General features: G+C 37.4%; 2 protein-coding genes and 1 long non-coding RNA gene across 8 annotated transcripts in view; 1 reads left to right on the forward strand and 2 right to left on the reverse strand.

Annotated features, from left to right (window-relative positions):
* ARHGAP29 (Rho GTPase activating protein 29) overlaps window positions 1–18,231 on the reverse strand; it is a 64,461-nt gene extending 46,230 nt beyond the window's left edge. Inside the window, exons 1-2 of one of the 5 annotated variants that reach the window (XM_039874798.1) lie at window positions 18,093–18,231; window positions 3,026–3,262 (exon numbers count right to left, since the gene is read on the reverse strand). In XM_039874798.1, the coding sequence (XP_039730732.1) occupies window positions 3,026–3,230 (205 nt within the window). In that variant the 5' untranslated portion in view covers window positions 3,231–3,262; window positions 18,093–18,231. Of the gene's footprint in view, window positions 1–3,025; window positions 3,263–8,743; window positions 8,899–18,092 lie in introns of those variants that run through there. The other 4 variants (XM_039874796.1, XM_039874799.1, XM_039874800.1 and 1 more) reach the window with 4 other exon arrangements.
* LOC120612359 (extensin-like) lies at window positions 8,930–20,845 on the forward strand. Of its 2 annotated transcripts, none has more exons than XM_039874804.1 (2): window positions 8,930–9,225; window positions 16,790–20,845. In XM_039874804.1, exon 2 carries the CDS (start codon window positions 17,772–17,774, stop codon window positions 18,237–18,239), a length of 468 nt encoding a protein of 155 aa, XP_039730738.1. In that variant the 5' UTR covers window positions 8,930–9,225; window positions 16,790–17,771; the 3' UTR covers window positions 18,240–20,845. The 2 variants fall into 2 exon arrangements, with proteins under 2 accessions (XP_039730738.1, XP_039730737.1); XM_039874803.1 differs by having other exon boundaries at window positions 17,595–20,845.
* The window catches only part of LOC120612360 (uncharacterized), a 54,882-nt gene continuing 51,923 nt past the window's right edge, over window positions 20,444–23,402 (reverse strand). Inside the window, exon 3 of the long non-coding RNA XR_005655434.1 lies at window positions 20,444–20,523. This is a non-coding gene — a long non-coding RNA (uncharacterized LOC120612360). The remainder of the gene's footprint in view (window positions 20,524–23,402) is intronic.

Consider the following 23,402-nt stretch of genomic DNA (forward strand, 5'->3'; position numbering starts at 1 on the left):
GTTCTGTTAAATTTAGGATCTAGAATTCATCAGAAGCTATCACTTATGAAATCAGTTATGTTTTCACAAAGTAAGTGATAGTGATACACCCTTAAATTAGAAAACACTTTTAAAAAGTAGAGAACTACTTTATCTGAAACTGAAAATAATATCTTATCTTTCTTTCTAGCCTGTTTAAAAAAAAATGCAGAAAAACAAGACACCATTGTCACATTAGTAAACTTATTAAAATGCACTTAAAAAACAGTGTCATGTAATCAACAAGCTACAAGAAGCATTAGACTGATTTTCCTTCAAATATGGCAATGGACCCTTCCAAGAATCGAGTATCAAAAAAATATTAAGTATTTGCACTATTCTTTCTAGCTCAATTAAAAAGCCTTACACTTTACAAATTCCCAAATTTTGAACTTCCTTGAGTGGTGTTCTACCTGGGAATGGTGGGGTATATGACAAAGACAGAGTTTAAGATTACCGTAAAAACAAGAACAACATTTATGAATCTGTTTGTTGGAATTCAGAAGACATTATTTTTCAGGGGACGACCATAAACCTGAATTGGTATTTACACTGCACGTATATTAATCTGTGGTGGTAAATTTAAACACAGAGGATGCGTGTATAATTGAGGGCCTTTAGCATTTTAATATAAGATGCAATATTTTCCCCTGTAATTATTCATAATGCACCTTAATAACACTGGATAGAGATCTAAACTTCAAATTTCCTATCTGCTATTTGTATAAAACTCCAGGGTAACCTCCTCCTGGAAATAAGTGGTAGACAGAATTAACAAACTCTATCATTTACCCTATCAAAGCAAGTGTTTTCACAGTCTAATTTCCCATATTAAGCTCTCTATTTTTATTTGTAAGTAAGATACACTGCATAGGTATCTTAAGTCTGTTAAGGGGTATAGAGCTCTTTGGCAGAAATTTATTTTCTCTAGGCAATTCCTCAACAACTACTGCAATATGAGCTTTACGTTCTCACCTGGGAAATTTTCATAAATACCACATTTAAGATAATTATCATAAAACTTACATTTAAAAATCCTATAGAGTGGTGGAAGGGAGGTGGGTATCCTCTAAAATGCATTATGGAATTTGAAAACAAATAGTTAGCTGTCTTCTTCATCTCTGAACTGTCAATATTCAGAACAGTATAGAACTTCCAACTCCAATCAAATTATAAATCACAGAATTATAAAAGTGATAACATCATTCTTAGCAAATTATTAAATGACTTAAGCCATATTCCAAAACTAGTGAGTAGCAGACCTAGGCCTAGAACCTAGATCATGTGATTCTCTTTCCAGAGCTCTTTCTGATACCTCTTACTACCAATTTAACCAAACTGTATAACCTGGCTGGAAGTTGATCTGCTAGTTCAAATCAAAGAAGGGCATGAAAGCTACATATTCCATAGGTAACTTTAGGAAGGGGAGTCCACAGAGACCCCAACAGTTCTCATTTCTAGGTAAAAATTTTCTTAAATTTGCTCCCATAACAACTTTTTCTAGGATTTCTTTTAACGCTGTAGGAATAAAAAATATTTATAGCTCAAGAATTCATCTCATCATTGAGAAAGGCCAAATGTCTATACTGGCACTGTCCAATAGAAATTTCTTCGCTGACGGAAATTTTTATATTTTCACATAGCCACTAGCCACATGTGGCTTATAAGCCTTTGAAATGTGGCTACTGTGACTGAGAAGCTAAATATTTAATTTTAATTAAATTTAAATTGCCACATGTCTAGAGGCACCATACTGGATAGCGCAGATCTAGATAATCCCCAGTGAAAACAGAATTGGCTACTAAAATCATGAAAACTGAGCAGTGTATTTACAGAGTACCTGCCATGTGAAGCAGGTGAAATAGCATGGAAAGAACACATCATTCTGCACTCATTACCTCTGGGTTCCAAATGAAACCATTATTTATCAGAAAGAGGGGTTGAGATCACATAATCTAAATTATACATACAGCTCACCTGTAAAATGGGACTAAAAATACCTGCCTTTGTGGGGACTGCATGATTTAATACTGTTTGTATGTAAAAGTGCTCCACAAAATATAAAGCCTACCCTCGACAATATGGTTGAACATCTGAAGCAATAGTCAAGTAACTTCGTACATCACTGCCTGATGAGAGGTAAAGTATAGAAGGAAAATGTTATTTGTATTACACCAAAAGGTGATTTCATTTTATACCTACATTCTATATTCTTAAAAGCTAACTGTTTAGCTTTTTAACAGACAACTGAGATAAATTTAAAAACTGTAAACAATGCCAAAAACTAGGCATCCTTCCTCTTAAGGAGGCAAAAGACAATACTGGCAAGGCCACTGACAAAATACTGACAAGGCTCCCTCACTGCAAGAGGAAAACAGTGAAACAGCTCTTTGCTGTGTGGCCAAAATTTATAACGATGATGGTATTAAATAAAGAACAGCAGAAGAAGAATCAAGTCTCATGCTCCATTATCCATCTCTAACTAAACAGATGTGCTTATCTCTTAATTAAAGAAGCAAATTGAAGAACATCAAAACAGAATTAAGTTTGATTTTTGAGGAAAAAAAACATTCAAATGCAGTGATTTTAGATTAGGTTTTAGGAACAATATAGAAAACAGAATCCCAGCAGCAGTATCAACAATTTAAATTACAAACATCAGTTTGCTTGTTAAAGACCAATAATGAACTGTGTTACCATTAACAAGGTTAAAATGCCAATGATCGAAAATTTTACTCTGTCAAATGGGCTCACCTGCTAAAAACCAAAGACTTATTTTTGTTTTTTGTATTCTTGTTCCCTCACACTTACCAAGTTTCTATAATGTATTCTACTGTACCTGATTATGAAACAGGTAAACATCAAACATGTGGGGAAAAAGTCATAAAATAACTACAGAAGAATACCCTGTCCCTAACACTGTGTACACACTTCTCTGTAACGAGGCTGGCATTTAAAATTTTACAAACTATCCAGTAAGAATGCTAAGAGAAGATAGTTGACAAACCTGAAAGAATAGCTTCTTTCAAATATAACAGCATATGGGAGAACTTCCTTATATCATTCACCAACTCCTTGATGTAATCCGGATCAAAAATAGAATTGGAACTTAAAGACTTGAGCCCCATTTCAGAAGTTGTAACATCAGTAGAGAGCTGGCCTGATGACAAAACACGTTTTTTCTTTGTCTTTTTCTGTTTGTGAGCAATCATCCTCTCATATAACAGTCAGAAAAACTGAAATCCTTAAGGGGAGTAGGGGGAGAAAAAAAAAAAGAGAAACAAAAATACTGCATCAACCAGGGGAAACATTCTACTAGGTTTTCACAAATAGCCCATAGCCCACCTCAGTATTGTATTAAGAACAATCACAACAATAAACACTGTACTGTATTACTACTAATAGTAGCAACTTCCATTTATTAAGTGCCAGTAATCTTGACAACTCTATGATACACAGACTACTGTTCTCTTCATTTCACGAGTTAAAGAATCTGAGGTTTGGAGGTTAAATGATTGGTCTAAACTCTTAGCTGATAAATGATGAACTGGTACTTAAACCCAGATCTGCCTTGCCACCAAAATCCATGCTCTTAATTCCTAGAGTAGGTTTTTTAAAATTTGTAAACGTTTTCCTGAACTGTCACTTAGTGGAAGGACATATTCTCCCTCCATGACATTATCTTCAAAAATAAAGACGAAATATGAGCTTTGAAAAAAAAAATTGTTTTCAAAATCCCCCTCCATCACTTACTGTGTGTGACTTCACAAGCTCTTAATCAACTCTTTATATTGGTGTGTTCATTTATAAAATGGGAATAACATCCTGACAGCACCTACCTCATGGGATGATTGTAAGCATTAAAAGAGACAATGGTACAGAAGTGTCCATTCAACATATAAAAGTAGTTCATTTACAGTTAGTTCTCAATAATAATGCATGCACATACATACATATACATGTACACATACACACAGACATAATATGGATTATCAAAATTCAGCAAGAATATCTCTTTGTTGAAAACAAGTTCCAAGGGTGTCCACTAATTTGACACACCCTGATTGGCTGAACAAATAAATGTATGATTATTGGGGCAATATTTCTGGGCATTTCAGGATGGTATAGTAAAAACACAATCATTTGGAATGAGAAAGATTTAGATTTGAATCCTGGTTGAATACTTTTGAATGTGTGACACAATTTGCATAAAGGCTGTGTGAAGACTAAAAAACACAAAATTAAAAGACTTCATATGTGATATTTAAAAGGAAACACAAAGTTAAGACTCCAAATGTTAAAACACCTAATCCTGGCATATAGTTGGAACACACACAAAAAATTTAGTTTCTGCTTCATCCTTACATTTTACCTTTTTAGAATAAAAAGTCCTAATTTTGTTTGCATATATCGGAATCAAAAAGGAAATGACTGGTGGAATTAAATTAGCTCAAGCATCATCAATAACACATTTAAAAATATTTTATACTGACAATTTGAGTACTTTCAAAATGTATGAAGGACTAAAGATTTCTGTGAAATTCACAGTAGAAGTTTCATGTAATATTCATTTCCAGGTCATGTGTAAGATATATTACTGTACCATTTACTCCTTCCTATACTTGACCCAACTCTAGAGACTGTTTTCTTCATAATCTATAGCTCTATATCCACTTCTATCTCTTCTACCACTTCTAGGTGAATTATTACCATTTTGGTCTTAGCTACTGTTACTAATTTTCTGATGATCTCTCCACATCCCATTCCAAATGCAGTGAGTACACTTTTCAAAACACGAATCTCATCATGTCATTTCTCTGCTCAAAACTCTTCCAAAGGACAAGTGAGACGTTATCATGCACTATAAGGCTCCACGTGAGACCTGGCTCGTACCTACCTCTGCAATGTCACCTGGAGACATGATTCCTACTCAACACTCCTGCCACACACACCTTCTTCTCATTCTTCCAACAATATTTGTTTATTGTGACCCACAGTAGGAAACAATTTTACATCATGGGCCCGTATACATGTCAAATATGCTGTGTTTGTATATGATGGTACGTGTAGGAATGCATAAAACAGAATACAGATTCTGGATAAGGAGCCAGGTAATGTACTCAGATGATTTCTATCCTATCCTGTTTTATATTTTAAAATGCTGGTTGCAACCCACCAAATTGGTTTCAAGTCATAATCAGCCCATGACTCTACAACTTGAAAAACAACAACTGTTCGACTCAAGGTCCTATCTCTACACAGTTCCATTTGCCTGGACTACTCCTTCCCCTTTGTTTACTCATTTTAATCTCAGCTCAAAGATCACTTCCTCAAAGAAGCCTTCGTGGACCACCCCTTACCCTATAACCACCACCACCACCACCAAAATAAAGCAGAATCTCCTGTGAGATGCTTTAGAGAGTCTTATGTTTTTCATCACTGCACTTATCCAAGTTCAAGTAGATGGTTCATGTCTTCCTATCTAGACTATAAACTCAAGGAAATCAAGACCATGTCTGTTTGCTAACCACATGTTCTCTGTTCACAGCATAGAGCATGGCATATGAGGGATGAACTACTCAAAACTATTTGCAGAATGAATGAGTTTATAAACTTATAGTTATAATTAATGTTTATAGAAACCAAAATGGTTAACTTTGGATTGTTGTAGTATTTTGAATGGAAAATACAAATGATTTTAAAAAATATTTCTCTAAAATAGTGTCTTTTAAAATACACACATACACAAACAAAAAAAATAAGCATATGAAGTTGAGTAAAGGCAAGATTACATAAAACTGAAATCAAAGTTGGATTTCAATTGTTTCTCTACCTCTGATTATTAAATAAGGTGTCCTAACACTTCTCTGATAGCTTTTATAGTTTCTTTATACAATAGTCTTATTAATCTCAAATTATTTCTGAGAATGTAATTTCTATATTTAAACTAGTTTCAAACCTATCTAACGTTAATACTTAAATATGTAGATAATTTCTAAAATGAACCCAGGACAATTTTTTAAGCACTATTATTATGCCTAAGTCTCAACAACAACAACCCAAAAACACTCAAGTGCTGTGTTTGGGCAGCACTTTTACAAATCACTTCTTGAGAACACTATTAACCTAACACTTTTGCAGCTTACTTAATAAAAGTCATTCCGATTAATTTTGATGGCTTTTAGTTTAATAAATTAGAAATCTGGTCACTGTCACTGATAAAAAAGATGGTTATAAAAATTAAAGGCATATATCACAAGTTCCAAATAGAACAATTCACTTATCTCAGCAAAAACAATTTACTTTACAAAGTGTCAAACTAGTAACCTAAAGCTGTAAAAAATGTTTCAAAAAATGCTTAAACATTTTTAGCCAAGACTAAGAAAAATCTGTAAACAAAAAAACAAAAATGGTGGGAAAAGGAGGAATTACTCAGCCTTATGGTGAGTAATACCCTAATTTTGTTATACATTCTTTACCACTTTTCATTCTTCAAATAAAAAAAAAGAATATTAACAGTTGGAAAAAATTTAAATAACAAAGTTAAGTCAAGCTTTCATAAAATTGAACTATGATAATGAGGAAGTTTGGAGGATATAAACTTTCCAAGACCATATACACTACCTTCCCATGTCTCAAAATGAACATCCTCTAGTCTGTGGTAACATAAAATGTAGTAACAGATTGCAACTGGCAATTCAATTAAATGAGGCAATAATATGGAAAGCATTTAGTACAGTGCCTGGTTCAAAATGAAGACTCAATAACTGTTAGCCATTATTACTAGCAGTGTTTTATGGCAGATTATTTTTTAACATAAGTAATGAACAAGATATGGCTTCACTACAACTTATCTGTAGACTGTGAGCAAGAAATACAGGACTAGAAACAATTTCAGAAACTTAACTGACTTCGTGGAAACCTACTAAATCACTTCCAAGTGAAGTTTGAACTGTGCAAACAGAATGTTGAGCAAAATACTTGTGAAACTCTCCTAGTTCTCATGCATCTCTTCAAACTCCAAATCTTCAACATTAAAAATGTGTTCAATCCATTTCTCCAAGAATTTTGTTGCAAACAGAAAATTACTGTGAAAAACTTTCTCCATATGTTCTAAATTCTAAGTAATATGTGCATTAGAAATGTGAACACTAACTTCCTGGTACTCTGGAATGTAGCTTTTCCAAGACTTGCAGTAGCCCATGTTAACGTACCCTGTCCCATGTACTTCCTTCCCAAACGTATCACTATAGAAGTATTTTCGTTTCAGGCATTGGGTTGTCTAACTGAAGTGTAAAACTGCGCCCAAATATCTGTTCTTAATAGTTCACATCTTACTATTTCTACCTCTGGAAAAAACCGCCAGACATTTCAGAAATCTGAAATTTCAGCATAATTTCCGATTTGGTGAGACTCTACTTAAAAATGCTAAAAAAAAAAATCAGAAAAAAAAACATTCTGGAGGTCTTTAACTGTATTTTTAAAAAACACTATCCACAAATAGGAGCATGTTAAAAAGTTTTATCGATAGTGTGTAAATAACTGTAATTTCTAAAGAAAGGCTTGCAATACGCATACACTTCATTCCTGTGCAGTTAGAATCCAGCACGTTTTAAAAAGCTGCCCAACCTCCCACGCCTCCAAAATATCTAGCATTCCTGGCAAGCAGGGCTCTCCCTTGACCAGCCCAAACTACCCAATGTCAAAAGCACGTTCTCTATCCCAGTATTTAAAAACAGAGTGGGAAAATCAAGCAAAAAGGGCGGCGAACATTGATAGTGAGAGCCAAGAGATATCGTCACGGAGATGGCTGGAGAAAGGTGTAGGGGCGCAAACGTCCCTCCTATAGCAGTTAACAGTCCTGCTCTCTGAAAAGGTGTGAGGCTAATTTCTTCTTGAGAAAAAGTAAAAAAAAAAAAGATTAACATGGAGACATGAGGTTCGTCAGTCTCTAGTGTTTCAGACTGAAATCTCTCGCACTTGACCTCATCCGTCAAAAAGAAAAATTTAAAAACAGGAAAAAAACACCATCAAGCCCCAAACATCCACAACGGAACTGGGAAAACCACTGACACAGAACGAAACGCCCCTCCTCGGCTCAAAAGACAAGAGAAGAGGAGAACAATGCACCACGGAAATCCTAAAATATCTCAGGAATGAGAGAGACCCTGTTAAAGAGATGACTGCTGTCAGGGCAGGTGGGAGCGAGAAGGGATCCGGAGCGAGAAGGGATCAGGAGCAAAACTAAACGCTAGTGGTCAAGAGCACGGATTCTGGAACAAAATTGCCGTGGTGTAAATCTGCACTCTACCAATTACTAGCCGGTGTATTCCGACAGGTTTTTAACTTCAGTTTCCCCATCTAAAAAACGAGTTAAATAATCTCGGACACGTGAGGATTAAAGAAGTTAAAAGTGGAGAGCTTTTAGAGCAAGATGCGGACAGAGGGACATGCTGTGTATGTCTGCTTTTAGTATCATCGTCATCATCTGCTCTGGGCCACCGCTCGCGCCCTCCCGACTGCTCTGCTCCTGTCCCGCCAGGCGCCCGGCTCGCCCACGTCGGACCCCTTCCAGAAGGACCGGGAGCCCCAAGGACCCCGGCCCAACTCCCAGCGCAGACCGCAGCCGCCTCCGCTCGGGGCCACCCGGACCCTGGACCGCAACTCGCCGGCGGCCGCTGGGGGTGACTCCAGCTCCCAGCCGCATCCGCCACTTCACACTCACCGCGGCACTCCATCCTGCGTCCCGGACGCAGACGCCCGCCCAACGCTCACAGCCGCCGCGGCCGCGGCCGAGGGCTGGAGTTCACCAACCCCATCCCCCACGGCCCGCGGACGCCCGGCCAAGCCGCCGCCGCAGCAGCTGCAGCTACCGCCAAGACTGCCTCCCCGGCTGCCCTCGCCCCGCCCTCGCCCCGCCCTCGCCCCGCCCTCTGGCCTCGCTCCTCCCGCCCGACCTTGCCCCGCCCCCTAGGGTCCTGCCCATTGGCCCTCACGCCCGGGGGCGGGGCTCGGCGCCCTGCAGCAGGTGGGGCGGCTGCTGGCTCGCGCGCGAGGCTAAGGCTGTCAGCTGCACCCGAGCCCACAGGTTGTCCCCAGCTTTGCAAGACGTGTTAAACACCCTGTGAGTCTCGCGGCAGGGTAGGCGGAGCGAACCTTAGGAACAAGTCACCTGATGACTATATCTGGCTAATGGGAGTTTCTCAGGTAAGCAATCTACATTTCTTATGAGGTACATCTTTTGGCAACCCTGTTCCTCCCTCTCCAACTCCTTTAAGGAAACAAAAACAAAAACAGGACCTTACACAGATAAAGTGTAACACAGCACAGGCCTGGCTCAACTCCTTTTCAGAAGAATGAACTCCCTCAAAACCAGTCGACTTGGCCTTCTGTAGAGGGGAATACTTTCCACTTAGACCAATATTATATTACTTTCTTCAACTGCACTCTCAAATTCTCTCAGAATGAGAAAAATTCTTAGAAAGGTGAAATAATTAAAGAAAGCAGCCCGGGCCGAAAGCACATAGGCTTGCAATCATACTATTCACTAGAACAAGCAATGTCATTTACCTCTGAATGTGCTGGCACATTCAGAAAGAAATGAGGGAGGAACAGAGGGCACATGAGGAGAGTGCTTACCCACTATTCCCATTAATAAAGATTGTGTTCTTTATTAAAGTAGAACTTGCAATGTCACTGACAATGTCTTGAATAAGTTCCTAATGGGAAGGGAGTATGTGGAGTGGAGGTAGTAGTGGGACAAGAGACAGAAAAGAGCATACAGGAGGGAAGGAGAGAAGCAATGAAAGAGAAACAAAGAGAGATGTGAGAAACAATTGTGGAGAGGTGAAAAAGAGCGGGAAAGAAGACCAAGAAAGATGCACAGAGAAGTGGAGGCAGATAATGAGAAAATAAGATGAAGACAGAATAAGGAAGATAGGAGAGACAAATAGAGATGATAAAGAGGGAAAGAGATAGAGCTACCCACTGATGGAGAAAGGGAAGAGGGTTGCCTCTGACTCACAGTTCTAGGGATGTGAAGCCAATTAGGCCCCTAGGTTGGTATGTGAAAAAAATAAATAAATATGAGAACTCCAGGCTCCTTGATTACCTGGATTCTACAGTTATTTTGCAGAGTTAATTTTTAAAAACTTACCCATTAAGCCTTAAACCTAACTGTATGAAGATTAAAAGCACTAGAAATGCTAGAGATACCGAACATCCAAATGTTTCTCTCTGGAGGAGAATGATGTGGCATGGACACTCACCATGGAAACCACTGATGGCTAAACTGAAGGACACTAATGGGGAAAGAGAGAGAAGGATTCTGGAGGCCAAGGAAGGTAGTGGCAGGGCAACTCTCAGGAAGCTCAATGGAGGAAAGTCTTACCCTCGAAACTATTCTGGGTTAATCTCAAGACCCTTCCCACCAGATATACCTCTAAACCATCTCAAAACAGCCAACTACCAAGCCTAAGACTGACACAGAATGAGTCTTCTATGAATATTAGTTAAATTACAAGTAAGGTTATCTAAAGGAAATTTTAACAAGTCTCTCAATCTCAATCCTCCTCTTAAACCTTTTAAAAATATGATAATTATCTATCATCTTCTCTACCTTTCTTCCTTAGTAAAGAGAATGATGACATTTGGAAACATTAGAAAAAAATAGTGGTTCACTTTTAAATTAAAAGGATTATATTAATCCTCCACTTACTGTTATATTAGATATATGTTTCAAGTAAGAAAAGTACATTATTGTAATAATACCTTTCTGCAAGTCCAAAATTCTTGTTTTATAATTAAACTGTAAAGTGTTAAAAAAAAATTTTAAAAAGTAAAATTATCTGTATATCCATTGTAGAATTCTGACATCTTAAAATGTTCAACAAGTTACAGAAAAACATTTAATGAAGAAATATATAATTGACTAGAAACTACTTATGTTTTTGCCATTTTACATTATTAATGTCTAGTATTTTTTTCCTTCCCAAACAGAAATTCATATTCTCTATAATGTTGCTCTTGAGTCAGCCATTCTGTGAAGCCTTTACTTACATTTTTTTAAAATCATCTTTTTCATGTGTTCTCTGCAGTATTAACATAGTATTGTTATTTTTGCTAGGTAGATGTCTTCAAATTCCTGAAGCTGATTCTGTAGTTTTTAGATAGCCTACTTTTCATAACAGAACATGAGTATAAAATCATCTGACAATGTCTGGAGATATTTTTAGCTGTCATACTGGGGAGGAGGTTGTACTGACATCTAGTGGGTAGATGCCAGGGATGCTGCTAAATATCCTACTTGCACAAGAGAGTACCCCCAACCCTCCCATCCCTATCCCTAACAAAGAATTATCTGGACCAAAATGGTCAATAGCATCGAAGTCGAGAAACCCTGCTCTAGATCCAATTATCATTCTATAAGCAATATAAAAGATAAGAGGAGCATGTTAAATTACATCATAGAATGTACTCAGCAAATCTAGACTGTGGGCCATTTTTTAGAGCAAACAGCACAATTACTTAAACAAATAAATTGCAAGGATAAGATGAAAAGAAAATCTATAGATTAAAAAAGTCTTAAAATTTTAGATATGTCAAGTGAAGAATAAACAAGATCAGACTTGTCCTTCTATATTATCTTAAGACATTGTACTATAGACAGCACAGAACTGTGATCTTCAAGAGATCACAAACGAATGAGATAAACCTTACAATCACCCCAACTTTCTGCCTGGAGGCGCATTTTAGACCATGGCACAAGAAGGGGGCAGCCAAGCAGGGCAAGGTACTCGTGTTGAGGAGACAGGGATTATAGTTCAGGGAGACTGGGAGAGGATGGAATGTGTAGGGCAGAGCACCAGGGAGGAAGGAAGAAGACTCCAGAAATCTGCATAGGCAATTTCTTAATTCTCTTGCTGAATATAAAGCTGCACACATGTAGGGCGAAACTCCACAAGGATGGGCAAAGAATTTCCAGGGAGCAGTAGCAGGACATTTCCCATGGCTCCCAAAAGGCTGGGAGATCTCTGAGTTTTCATCAGCCAGAGTAGAGAGACCTGCTGAACACTCAAGGAGAGATCCCAGAAAGTCATGTGTTAATAGTACATCTAACTCAGCCATAATAATATTGCTTCTTGGCCTTTTTGGCTAAGATCAAGTGTCTAACCCACCCCTAATAAAAAAATGGAATTCTAGACTCACCCCAATGAAACTTCAAAACAATGCTCATTTTATAAATTTCTTTAAAATTTTTTGAATTTAAAACAAAAGTAATAACAATGTGTTGTGGCATTTCCAATATATACAGAAGTAAAATATAGGACAATAGCACAAAGTAAGGGAGGAAAATGAAAGTATATAATAAGGTTCTTACATTATATGTGAAGTAGCATAATATCATTTGAAAATATAATAAGTAAAAAAATTTGTATTAAAGTCTTCCAAGGTACAATTAGTAAGCCAATAGTAGACATAAATGGAATTCCAAAAAATTAATCAATCCAAAAGAAAGCAGGACAAGAAGAAAAAGAAACAAAAACAGATGAGACAAATTAAAAACAAACGGCAAGATGACAGATTTAAACCCAATCATATCAAAATTTATATTAAATATAAATACTCTAAAAACATCTATGAAAAAGCAGAAATTGTCCAATTGGATAAAAAGATACTACATATTTCCTGTAAGAAACAGACTTAGAATACAAAGACACATATTGAGAGTAAAATGACAGAAAAAATACTAATCATAAATTGTAGAAACAGGTCTACTATATCAGACAAGGAGTTTTACCAAGGATAAAGAGTGACATTTTGTAGTGATAAAAGAGTCAATTCATTATAAAGACATAATCCTAAAAGTATTTGCACCTAAAAATAGAGTTCCAGAATAGAAGAGGCAAAAACTGACAGAAATGTCAGGAAAAACAGACAAATCTCAAAGACAGTTAAAATTTCAATAATCTTTTCTCATTAATTCATAGAATAACAGAAAAATCTGTAAGGATGTAGATGATTTGAACAATATTATCATCCAACTTGACCTGACATTTATAGAAAATTCTACCCAACGACAGCACAATACACATTCTTTTCAAAGGCACATAAAATATTCACCAAGATAGAATATATATGGGACCATACAACAAATCTCAATAAATTTAAAAGGATTGAAATCAGACTGTGTATGTTCTCTGACCCAAACAAAATTAAATTTGGAATAATGGTAAAGTAATTGGGAAATCCCTAAATATGTATAAATTACAAAATATACTTTTAAATAATCAATAGATCAAGTTTCCTAAGGGAAATTTGAAAATATTTTGAACTGAATGAAGGAAAATTAATTTCAAAATGTGTAAGTTATACTGCAAAGCAATGGTTAAATATATAGCTTCTTTCTTTATTAAAAAGAAAGAAGGGTCTAAAATCAATGCCTAAGCTCCAACTTTAGGAAGCTAGAAAATGAAGAATTAAAAGAAAGTAAAAGGAAGGAAATGATGGTAAGAGTAGAAATCAATGATAGAGGAAACAGACAACAGAGAAAAATCAATGTAACTAAAAGCTGGTTCTTCGAAAAGATAAATATCTAGCTAGAATGATCAAAATATAAACAAAGAAAACAAATTACTAATATCATGAATGAAAGAAGGGACATCCGTACAGACCCTACAGATATTAAAAGAGTAACAAGGCAATGTTACAAACAACTTTGCAGATAAATTTGCCAGATGAAATGGAAAATTTTCTTAAAAGACACAAATGACTAAACCTAACATAAGAAATAGAAAATCTGAATAGCCATCTATGTGTATATATATATATATATATATATATATATATATATATATGAAATTGAAAATATCTCAGAAAGAAAACTGCAGACCAGATGGCCTCACTTATGAAATTTATTGAACCAGGTAAAATAATCCTACAAAAATATTTAGAAAATAGAGGGGACAGGAACACTTCTCCCAACTCATTTTACATGGTCAACATTACCGATACTGAAACCAAAGAAAGACATTACCAGAAAACATGCTGAATGTCTTAAAACAGTGTCAGCAAGTCAAATCCAACAATATATAAAAAGGATATTACATTATCCAAGAAGAGTTTGTCCTGGGAATGCAAGCTTAGTTTAATATTCAACAGGGAAAAAAAATGTGATATCTTAATAGATGCAGAAAAAGCATGTGACAAAATTCTGCACCCATTCATGACTAAAGCAGTCAGCAAAGGAAGAATAGAAAAGAACTTCTTCAACCTGATAAAAGGCATCTACAAAAAATCTACAGCTAACATCATAGTTAATGATGAAAGACAATGTTTTCCCCTCAAGATCAGGATCAATATTGTTACCGAAGATCTTAGAGCCAGTATAATAGAAGAAGAAAAGGAATAAAACACATTCAAATCCAAAAGAAAGAAGTAAAACACTTTATTCCAGGTGGATATGTTTGTGTACCTAGAAAATCCTAAGGAACCTATAAATAAGCTTGTCACAACTGACATCTGAATGACACATAACTGAATATAGCACGATCACAGACTACAAGGCCAATATACTATAATCAATTTTATTTTTATATACTAGCAAAAAACAATTGGACAATAAAATTTTAGTAACTAATACCATTTACGATAACATCAAAGGACAAAATATTTTTAGGAATGTATTTAACAAAACATGTATAAGACCCTAAATTTAAAACTACAAAACGATGAGTTCGAGAACTGAATAAATCAACAAGCATACCATATTCATTGATTGGATGACTCAATACTGTTAAGATTTTAATTTCTCTCAAATTGATCTATAGTTTCAATCACAAACAAATCTCTCATGAATTTTTTGTAGAAAATGATAGGCTGAGTCTAAAATGTACATGAATATGTAAAAGATACCAAATAGCCAAAACAACTTTGAAAAAGAACAAAGTTGGAGGACTTTCACTGCCTGATTTCAAGACTTGGTATAGAGCTACAGTAGTCAACACAGTTTGATAGTGGTATAAAGAGAGACTTAAATCAACCGACTAGAATAGAGTCCAGAAATAGACCCACAAATATACAATGAATTGATTTCCAAGAGGTGCCAAAGTAATTCAATGGGAGAAAAGGTAGTCAAATATCTTAATATCCATGTGAGGAAAAATAATATCCTCGACCCTTACTTCACAGCATATCCTAAAATTAGCTCAACATGTATCATAGACCTAAACATATAACTTAAAACCATCAGTCTTTTAACTTCAGGAGTCAGAGGGGGCAGCTACCTGTTTTTATAAATAAAAGCCTCAGAGGAACAGAGCCATGCCCAATCATTTATGTATTGTCAACAATTACTTTTGAGCTAAAACGGCAGAGTTGAGTAGTTGAGTTGCTATAGCTTGTAAGCCTAAGATATTTCCAATATGGTCCAGTAATAAAAAAAATTGAGGATATTTCTAAAAGAAAGCATGGGAGAAAATCCAGAGAAGAATTTCTCAAACACAAAAAGCAAGAACCATAAAGAAAACATTAGTAAGCTGGACTTCATCAAAATTCAAAACTTCTGCTTTTAGAAAGACAACTATTAAGAAATGAAATACAAGCCATAAATTGGGAAAAATATCTGACAAAGGACTTGTATCCAAATTAATCAAAAACTCTTACAACTGGATAAGAAAACAACAACCCAATAAATTAATGAGTAAAAGACATGAACAGATACTCTGCAAAAGAAGATACACGACTGGGCAATAAGCATATAAAGTAATACTCAACACCATTAATATCAGGGAAACGCAAATTTAACCACAATGAGATAGCCCTAAATATTTACTAGAATTCTTAATTTTAGCTAAATACCAAATTTTGGGCAGGATGCAGAGTAACTAAAATTCTCAGACAGCAATTCTGGCCAGAAGGGCCCTCTGCCTTCTGTGCTTATTAAAATCATTCTCTTAACTGCAGTCTCATACAAAACACCACCTCTTCAAAGAAGCCTTTTCATTCTCTCCACTGAAAATAAATTACTCCTCTACTTTCCCATAGGGCATTCAACATACATTTCACGGGTAACCTATTTATTGGGCCCTATTTATTCAGAATTGTCTACTTATATGCAATAGACTGAAGGTTCCACATAACCTAACATAGAATGGGATCACATTAAATTGTGAGTGAATTCTAAAATTAATCACCAATGCCACAGGGAATACAAATCCTTCCATGGTGCCTTCTGGGCATGAACTTTGTTGAACATACTAGTAACTCCTGGGGCCAACGGCAGTGGTTGCAGAAGGCCACGTTCCTAGATCAAGGACCTTTACAACTGAGAAGTGAAGGTGCTGATAATTTAGATGGATGTTCTATTTTAGGAAGTGGGCAGAGCAAGAACTGACCAGCCACCACAGATTCCCTGAACAGTGCTTTCTTCATTTCAGCCAAAGTTCTATTTCCTGCCAATTCGAGGATGAAAACATTTTCTACTCAGGCCTATCTTACATTCTTTCAAGTTCACTTTTAAATTCTTCTCAGAATCGTAAGACTATAGCTATTTGTAACATAAAAGCTAATGAAGCTTCGGCATCAGGGTTGCTCACTTGTACAGTTCCTACACTCAGGAAGCATTTCTAAGCATGCGTTTCTGGCAAACTGCCTAACGAAATCTCTGAAGAAAGAGATATAAATCTCCAAGACTCTTGTAATTTGTTGTGATTTCTTTACTCATTCTAAAAATTCACTTTCATAATCTAATTTAAAATTCTTTTTCATGAAGAAGAAACCCTCTTCAAACTGAACAGGAGGTGAAGTTAATTTCCACAAAAAGAAGAGGAAAGGAAAAAGAAATGTGGAACAAAAAGCATCTTGGCTATTTCGGCCTCCCTGTGGGTCTTGGAACTTTCACAAAATACCCCATCCACTAACACTCCCGAAAGACCCACTGTTAGAAGGCAGAGGATATCAAAGATCCAAAAAACCCAATGTGGGGCTAGTGGTGGTGGTAAAGAAACCACATCTTTGTCTTTAGAGAGGAGTGGTGGTGAAAAAGCAAGATAGACGTGTCAGAAAGGCTCAAAAACAAGGAGAGTCCCTGGTTACTCTTCCAGCCAAAGAAAAACTATCCTGAGCAGGAGGTTTCGATCATAAGGGCCTGGGACATCCAGGAAAACAAACTCACAGGGATATGCTCTCCTCCTCCTCGTAGTAGCTGCAATCCCTCACCTGTCAATTCCTATTTTGCAAAGCACAGGACTAGCTCTCTTGGGCCACGCTGTGAAAAGATGGCCAAAAGACAGGGAAAGAGGGACTGGTGGTGGGGGCAAGTGGAGTTAGTGAAAGGACAGCTACAGGAGGAAGAGAGACTGAAGGGGTAAGAATGGTGGAAGAGGAGAGGTGTGGAAAGAGTGACAGAGATGCACCAGAGGTGGGCACTCGAATAAAGAGGGAAAGAGGGTGTTTTTCTACCTTTAGTGGACACCCCAACCCCGCAAATGATAAAGAGCCTGGGCTTTGGTGAGGTGTAGTATAAGGTGGATATGGAACACGAGCTGTCTGTTTATCTCAGACTTTGTAATTGTCAGGCTGAAATTTCAGAAAACGCCACCAAATGTCCAAAAAGATCCCAAATGAAGAAAGCATATGAAAACCGATGGGGGAAAAGAGGAAAAGAGCTTCTGCATTCTGCATGGAGGCTGATAAGGGCATGTGGCCAGAAAAGGAAGAGGGGCTGCAGGAAACTCTGGGGGACTTGAAACGAGATGGAAGCTGGCCGGGCACATCCTTCCCCAACAGCTCCTACAGTGTTGCCTAACTCGGGATACCCAACCGGGGTCCGCAGTGTCTCCGCAGCGACCGCTCGCTCCCTCCCCACTGCTCTGCTCCTGCAGCGCCCCGCTGGTCCACATCGGACCCCTTCCGGAAGAACCAGGAGCCCCGAGGACCCGGCATGTCCCCAACGCAGCCCGCAGCCGCCTCCGCTCCCGGCCACCGCGTGGGCTGCCCGGACCCTGGACCGCAACTCGCCGGTGGCGGTCACGGGTGACTCCAGCCCCAAATCGCATCTGCCGCTTCCCACTCACCGCTGCGCTCCATCCTGCGTCCCGGACGCGGACGTCCGCTCAACGCTCACGGCCGCCGCCGCCGCCGCCGCCGAGCGCTGGAACTCGCCGACCCCATCCCCCACGGCCCGCGGACGCCGGGCCAAACCGCCGCTGCAGCCCCTGTAGCTACCTCCAGCACCTCGCTGGCCGCCGCCGCCCCGCCCCCACACTCGCTCCTCCCACCTGTCCCCGCCCCACCCCCTTGAGGCCCAGCCCATTGGCCCTCACGCCCGGGGGCGTGGCTCGGCGCCCTGCCGCAAATGGGGGAGGCTTCTGGCTCTCTTGCGCGAGACGCTGGTTGTCAGTTGCACTCTAGTCGGTAGACCTCAACGTTGCAGGACGTATTTGTCACACTGTGCGGCTTGCCGTAGGACAGGTGGAGCGAACCTTAGGAACAAGTCACCTTTTGCACTCCAGCAATGAGCAGGTCCTCTGTCCTTGTTTATGTGGAAATTTTTCAGTGGACACCTTGAATTCCTTCCAGTCAGAGACCTGGTCTTCAACTTATTTTGTCTGCCTTCTTCCCACACCCTTAGGGAACAAAAAATGTATTCTGTGCTTAACTTTAAAACTGACCCAAGTTTTTCTGTCTTATACTGATTGTCTTTTTCAGAAAACTAAATTACTCAAAATATCAACTACTGTGTACAGTATCTGGCTCATAGAAGTTGATCAATAAATACTAACTGAATGCATGTTCCCCTAACTATGCTATTTCTTTCTTACCATTAAATGCTCCTTAAGTAATTGGACCCATCGACATTGTCGGAGAAATGAACAACCAAAATTAAAGCATTTATTTAGAGGTTGAATCACACATCATACATGAAAAAAAGTACAGCATTTCTCTTGAATAGTGAGGGTGTTGTATATCTTCGTAACACAACCACTCTACCAAGAACACCTTTCCTGTTGTCTTTTCTGGGACATAGCAGACACTCCATGAATATTAGCTGAATAAATGGGTAAAATTATGGGAGGGGAATTTGAGAAAGTTCCTCAATTTCATCCTCCCCTTAACTTTTATGGTAACTCTGCCATATTCTCCACTCTTTTAGTCAGAAAGAACATGATATTTGAAAACAGAGAAAGATGGCAATTCAATTTTGAAAATAAATGCAATTATTAATTGAGAAAGAATGAACAAAAATCTGTTATCTGGTACAAGTACCTCATGTGTTCGGTAATGAAAAGAACGAATAAAGGGTAATACCTCCCCCAAATCCTATAAAACTGTCCCAGGACATAACCTTCTACACCAACTTATTTTTACATATAAATATTTCTTTGTTAAAGTTGTTCAGGATCATGGCTTTGGAGGACAAAGAATTACAGACAATCAAAGAAAAAATTCAGAGGCATAATGGATGCTAGATTAATAATTAAACATATAAGACAAATAGTATAGTATTGCTATTTTATAATTACAATATTTGTTAATAACACATAACCATGCTGCCTATTGAAATGTTCTTCATTCTTTCCATGATAGAGTACCACCTCTGCTGAAACTTTCCTGTTCTCACTGAAAATCAATCATCCCATTTGACATTATATGGTACATAGAATCCTGTAATTGTGGCACTTGTGGTTCTTATGCAGTATTTTATTTGGTAGTGTTTATTTATACTAATTAGATTGTGAAGGTCTACAGTATTACATTACCTAAATCTGTGTCTGGTATAGAAGAGACTAAGTATTTTCTGGAAGAGTGTTGAGGAAATGACTAGTGAGCCCAGGAATAAAAATCCTTCCAAGAAGTTTTTTTGTTTGTTTTTGTTTTTTACCATGAGCTCTGCTCAACTTGTAACTAATGAAACCAAGTGCAATGGCTGCAAACCCACATGCCTAAAGCAGAGCCTATCCCAGGTACCCTATGCCCTGAGGTGAAGGGACTGATAATGAAGGCAGATGCTCCACATGAGCAGTGGAGATGGGAAACCAACCCCACAGGAGAGTACAGTGGACAAGTGCTTTTCCTGTCAGCCACACTTCAGTGACAGTCTTCCAGGCATTATTCTAAGCACTGATGTTATACTAGTGAACTTTAAATCTGCTTTCAGACTCTCCTCAAACATAATTAAATACTTGGGAGAGGAGATAAAATAATGGAAGCAGGCAGGGGTGGCCTAAAGGCAGGCAGGTTCCCTATCACTGCAGTTGTCCTTGCTTCTCGCTGCTGGAGCATTTAGAAAGAATCACGGAAAGCTCAGACAGGCCACACTGACTACAAAGGCACCAGATTTCAAAGTGGACAAAACTCACCAAGCAGGTTATTAATCTTGATTTCATGATGGTTGTAATTGAGAAACAATGAATCAATTCAGACTACATACTGGAAATGAATGTGAAAGACATTGCAAACATCCAAGAATTCTGTGTTGTCATGAGGAAAGGAAACTGAATAAGACTGAAAAAATAAAGAAAAACTCAAGTGAGTGTATGCATATGATATCATACTAATTTTATTTCCAGATTAACATATTGTTTCAAAACTTAGTTTTTAAAATGTTATTTTAAGTTCTCTGTAGGCATTTGCTAACATGAACGTCTTTGTACCATGCATAACCCTCCTTAATGTCTTAACAACATGTATAAGGAAATTCTCCCATAAATTAATGGTTGTTGCGAAATAATACCATTGGCCTAAAATCTAAGTGATATTGTTGTGAATAAAGAGATGATGATGACGATGATGATGATGGTAATAAAAACTAGCCCTCCATGGTTTACTCTGTGTTAGACACTATCTTAATTGTTCTTTATATTTAGTGAGTCATGTAGTACTCACAGTAACCTTATGAGGTACTATTATCATGCCCATTTTACCAGTGAAAAACTGAGGCACAGAACAAAAGTTCAATAAAGAGTTTCTGTTGGACTTAATGAAAATTGATGTTAAGATGAAGATAAGTTTGCTTATACTTTTCTTAGAAGAATATCATAGAGAATGTCTCCTCTTATTCTTCTGCCTCTCTGGCCTTCTTGCTGTTCCCCACATACCCCAGGGTCTCTTCTTGCCTCAGGGTTTTTGCCTTCGTTGTTTCCTCTGCCTGTAATGGCCTCCCTCCATATATCTATGTGACTTGCTCTTTACTCCCATCCAGTCTCTTTTCATATGTTCTATACCATTGGCATGTTCCCTGGCCACTTCATAGAACAGCATTCCCTATCTTTGCTTCTCCCTATCTTCCTAACCCTGCTTTAAATGTTGCCATAGCACTTATCCTTCTATTGGTTTGGTATAGTTTAGTTTATTTGTACTTTTTTTTTTTTAATTTTCTTTCGCTAGTGTGGGAATATTAGCTCTGTGATGGAAGGGACTTTGCCTGTTTTGTTCACCTTTGTATCTCCCGCCCCTGGAAAAGTACTTGGAATTAATCAATAAATGAAAACGTTTAAAGAAAATAACAGTACATATGCTGAAATACTAGATTTATCTTTTGAAAAGATTAGTTCGTTAGTATTTTTTAAGTTTTAATCAGATAAGAGGACCATATTGTTTTGCTTGACAAAGATTTTACATTAGCTGCTAATAACCAACATAATAATGCATGCCAAGTTTAATTTCTTCACCCAATCTATCTGAAAAAAACATAAATACCTCTAGAATCTTAAATTATTTCCTTCCTTCTTTAAGTGGAGGGGTAAACATTTTCTGCTATTATTTTGCTTTCATCTATTCCAACAAATGCTGACTTAGATAAGAAAGCAAATATAGCCACCCCTCACCTGTGTATTTTATTTGATGGGTGACACTATGCTGTGGAGTAAATCCTGCCATTTGGTCCTCACAAAAACTTTCTGACATGGGAAAATGAGATTTATTTTTTCCCAAGAAAATAGCATAATTTTCAGAGTCAGAGGGATGTTAGAGCTCATCTACTCCATTCTCCTTTATTTTATAAAGAAAGCCCAGCCCAGCTTTTCCAGAAATCATAGTTAGTCATTGACTAATTAGACTGGAACCAAGACCAGGGTTCTTTCTACACTAACTGATAGATTAAGATTTTCATAAGTCTGTAAGTCTATGAAATTAGATCAGTGCACCTGATCATTCTTAGTTTAATGTGTAAATATTTAAACTAACATGTTTAAATGTGAAATTTGTACTACAAATTTACTCTTATTATTTTAGAGGTCTGACTCATTAAGTTACTGAAAAATAATGGCCCTAAAAAAAATTGGGTGGCTTAACATGGAACCAATGAAGCTCGTGGTTTGCTCTTGAAGTAGAAAGTTGTCCTGAGGCATTCTGGAGCATTTGCCAAGAGCACTGCCTTTCTCTTAGGGAGAGGGCTGGCTGGCCTTAGGGAGGAGCGGAGCCCAGTGGAAACATTGCTAATCTCTTTCTTTATCTACCCACTGAACAAATATTGCTGAACCCTGAGAAACAATGCTACCACTAAGGACTTTAATGAGTGTTTATCTTTCTAACTGCGTATTTATATAGGGGTGGCTGCCTGTGGCATGCTTGCCAGAAGATTGAGAAGTGACTGCTTGTAAAAGTTAACTAATATTTAGTTTTAAAAATCTGTTTCAGCAAAGTCTCCTCTTAAATTCATTCAATAGGACATTGCATTCCACAGCATCAGAACTATTATTATCCAATTATTTAGATACTTGGGTTTAAACGATTTTATTCTGAAATTATCTTAATAACTGACAATGTGGGGCTTAAGTTAGAAGAAATAAAATACAAGAAAAGATAGTACTATGAGTTAATAATTCTATAATATTGGTGCCTCGAAATGTCTATAAACTTTGGCTTCAAAGACCTTGAAAAGTATTGAATAATTGTCATTGATGGATTGACATCCTTTGCCAGAATAGATTTGACAAACTTTATTATGCTTGATGACATATTTAGTTTAAGATGTTCATCAGTATAATTAAATTTTGTCTGAGAGCTGCATGGTATTAGAGTATATGAGGTCACAAGCATAACTATATATACTACTAGCCAAAAAATAAAAAAAAAATGATGAAATACCTGTTATGTAATATCACTGAAACCATCGGCTTAGTATATGCAGGGTGGAGAACAGATGGACTGGCAAACAAGGCATGGAAACAGCAAGTTGCCTTGCTTACAAGTTAGCCTGAGTTGGGCTGCAAAATGAAACATGCTTTAGATCTCTCCTGTGAATAAAGACAATACTCTTGGAATGAACAAGATCAAGACAGTTTCTAATGACTTCCTTCTAGGTAATGACCAACAACTAAGAGGGAAAAAAAAAGAGTTCCATTCTGGAAAAATGACTAAAAGATAAAACAAGCTTACCAAGA

Source organism: Pteropus medius, unplaced genomic scaffold (assembly GCF_902729225.1).
Source record: "Pteropus medius unplaced genomic scaffold, Ma_sr-lr_union100, whole genome shotgun sequence".
NCBI classification, from domain to species: Eukaryota; Metazoa; Chordata; class Mammalia; order Chiroptera; family Pteropodidae; genus Pteropus; species Pteropus medius.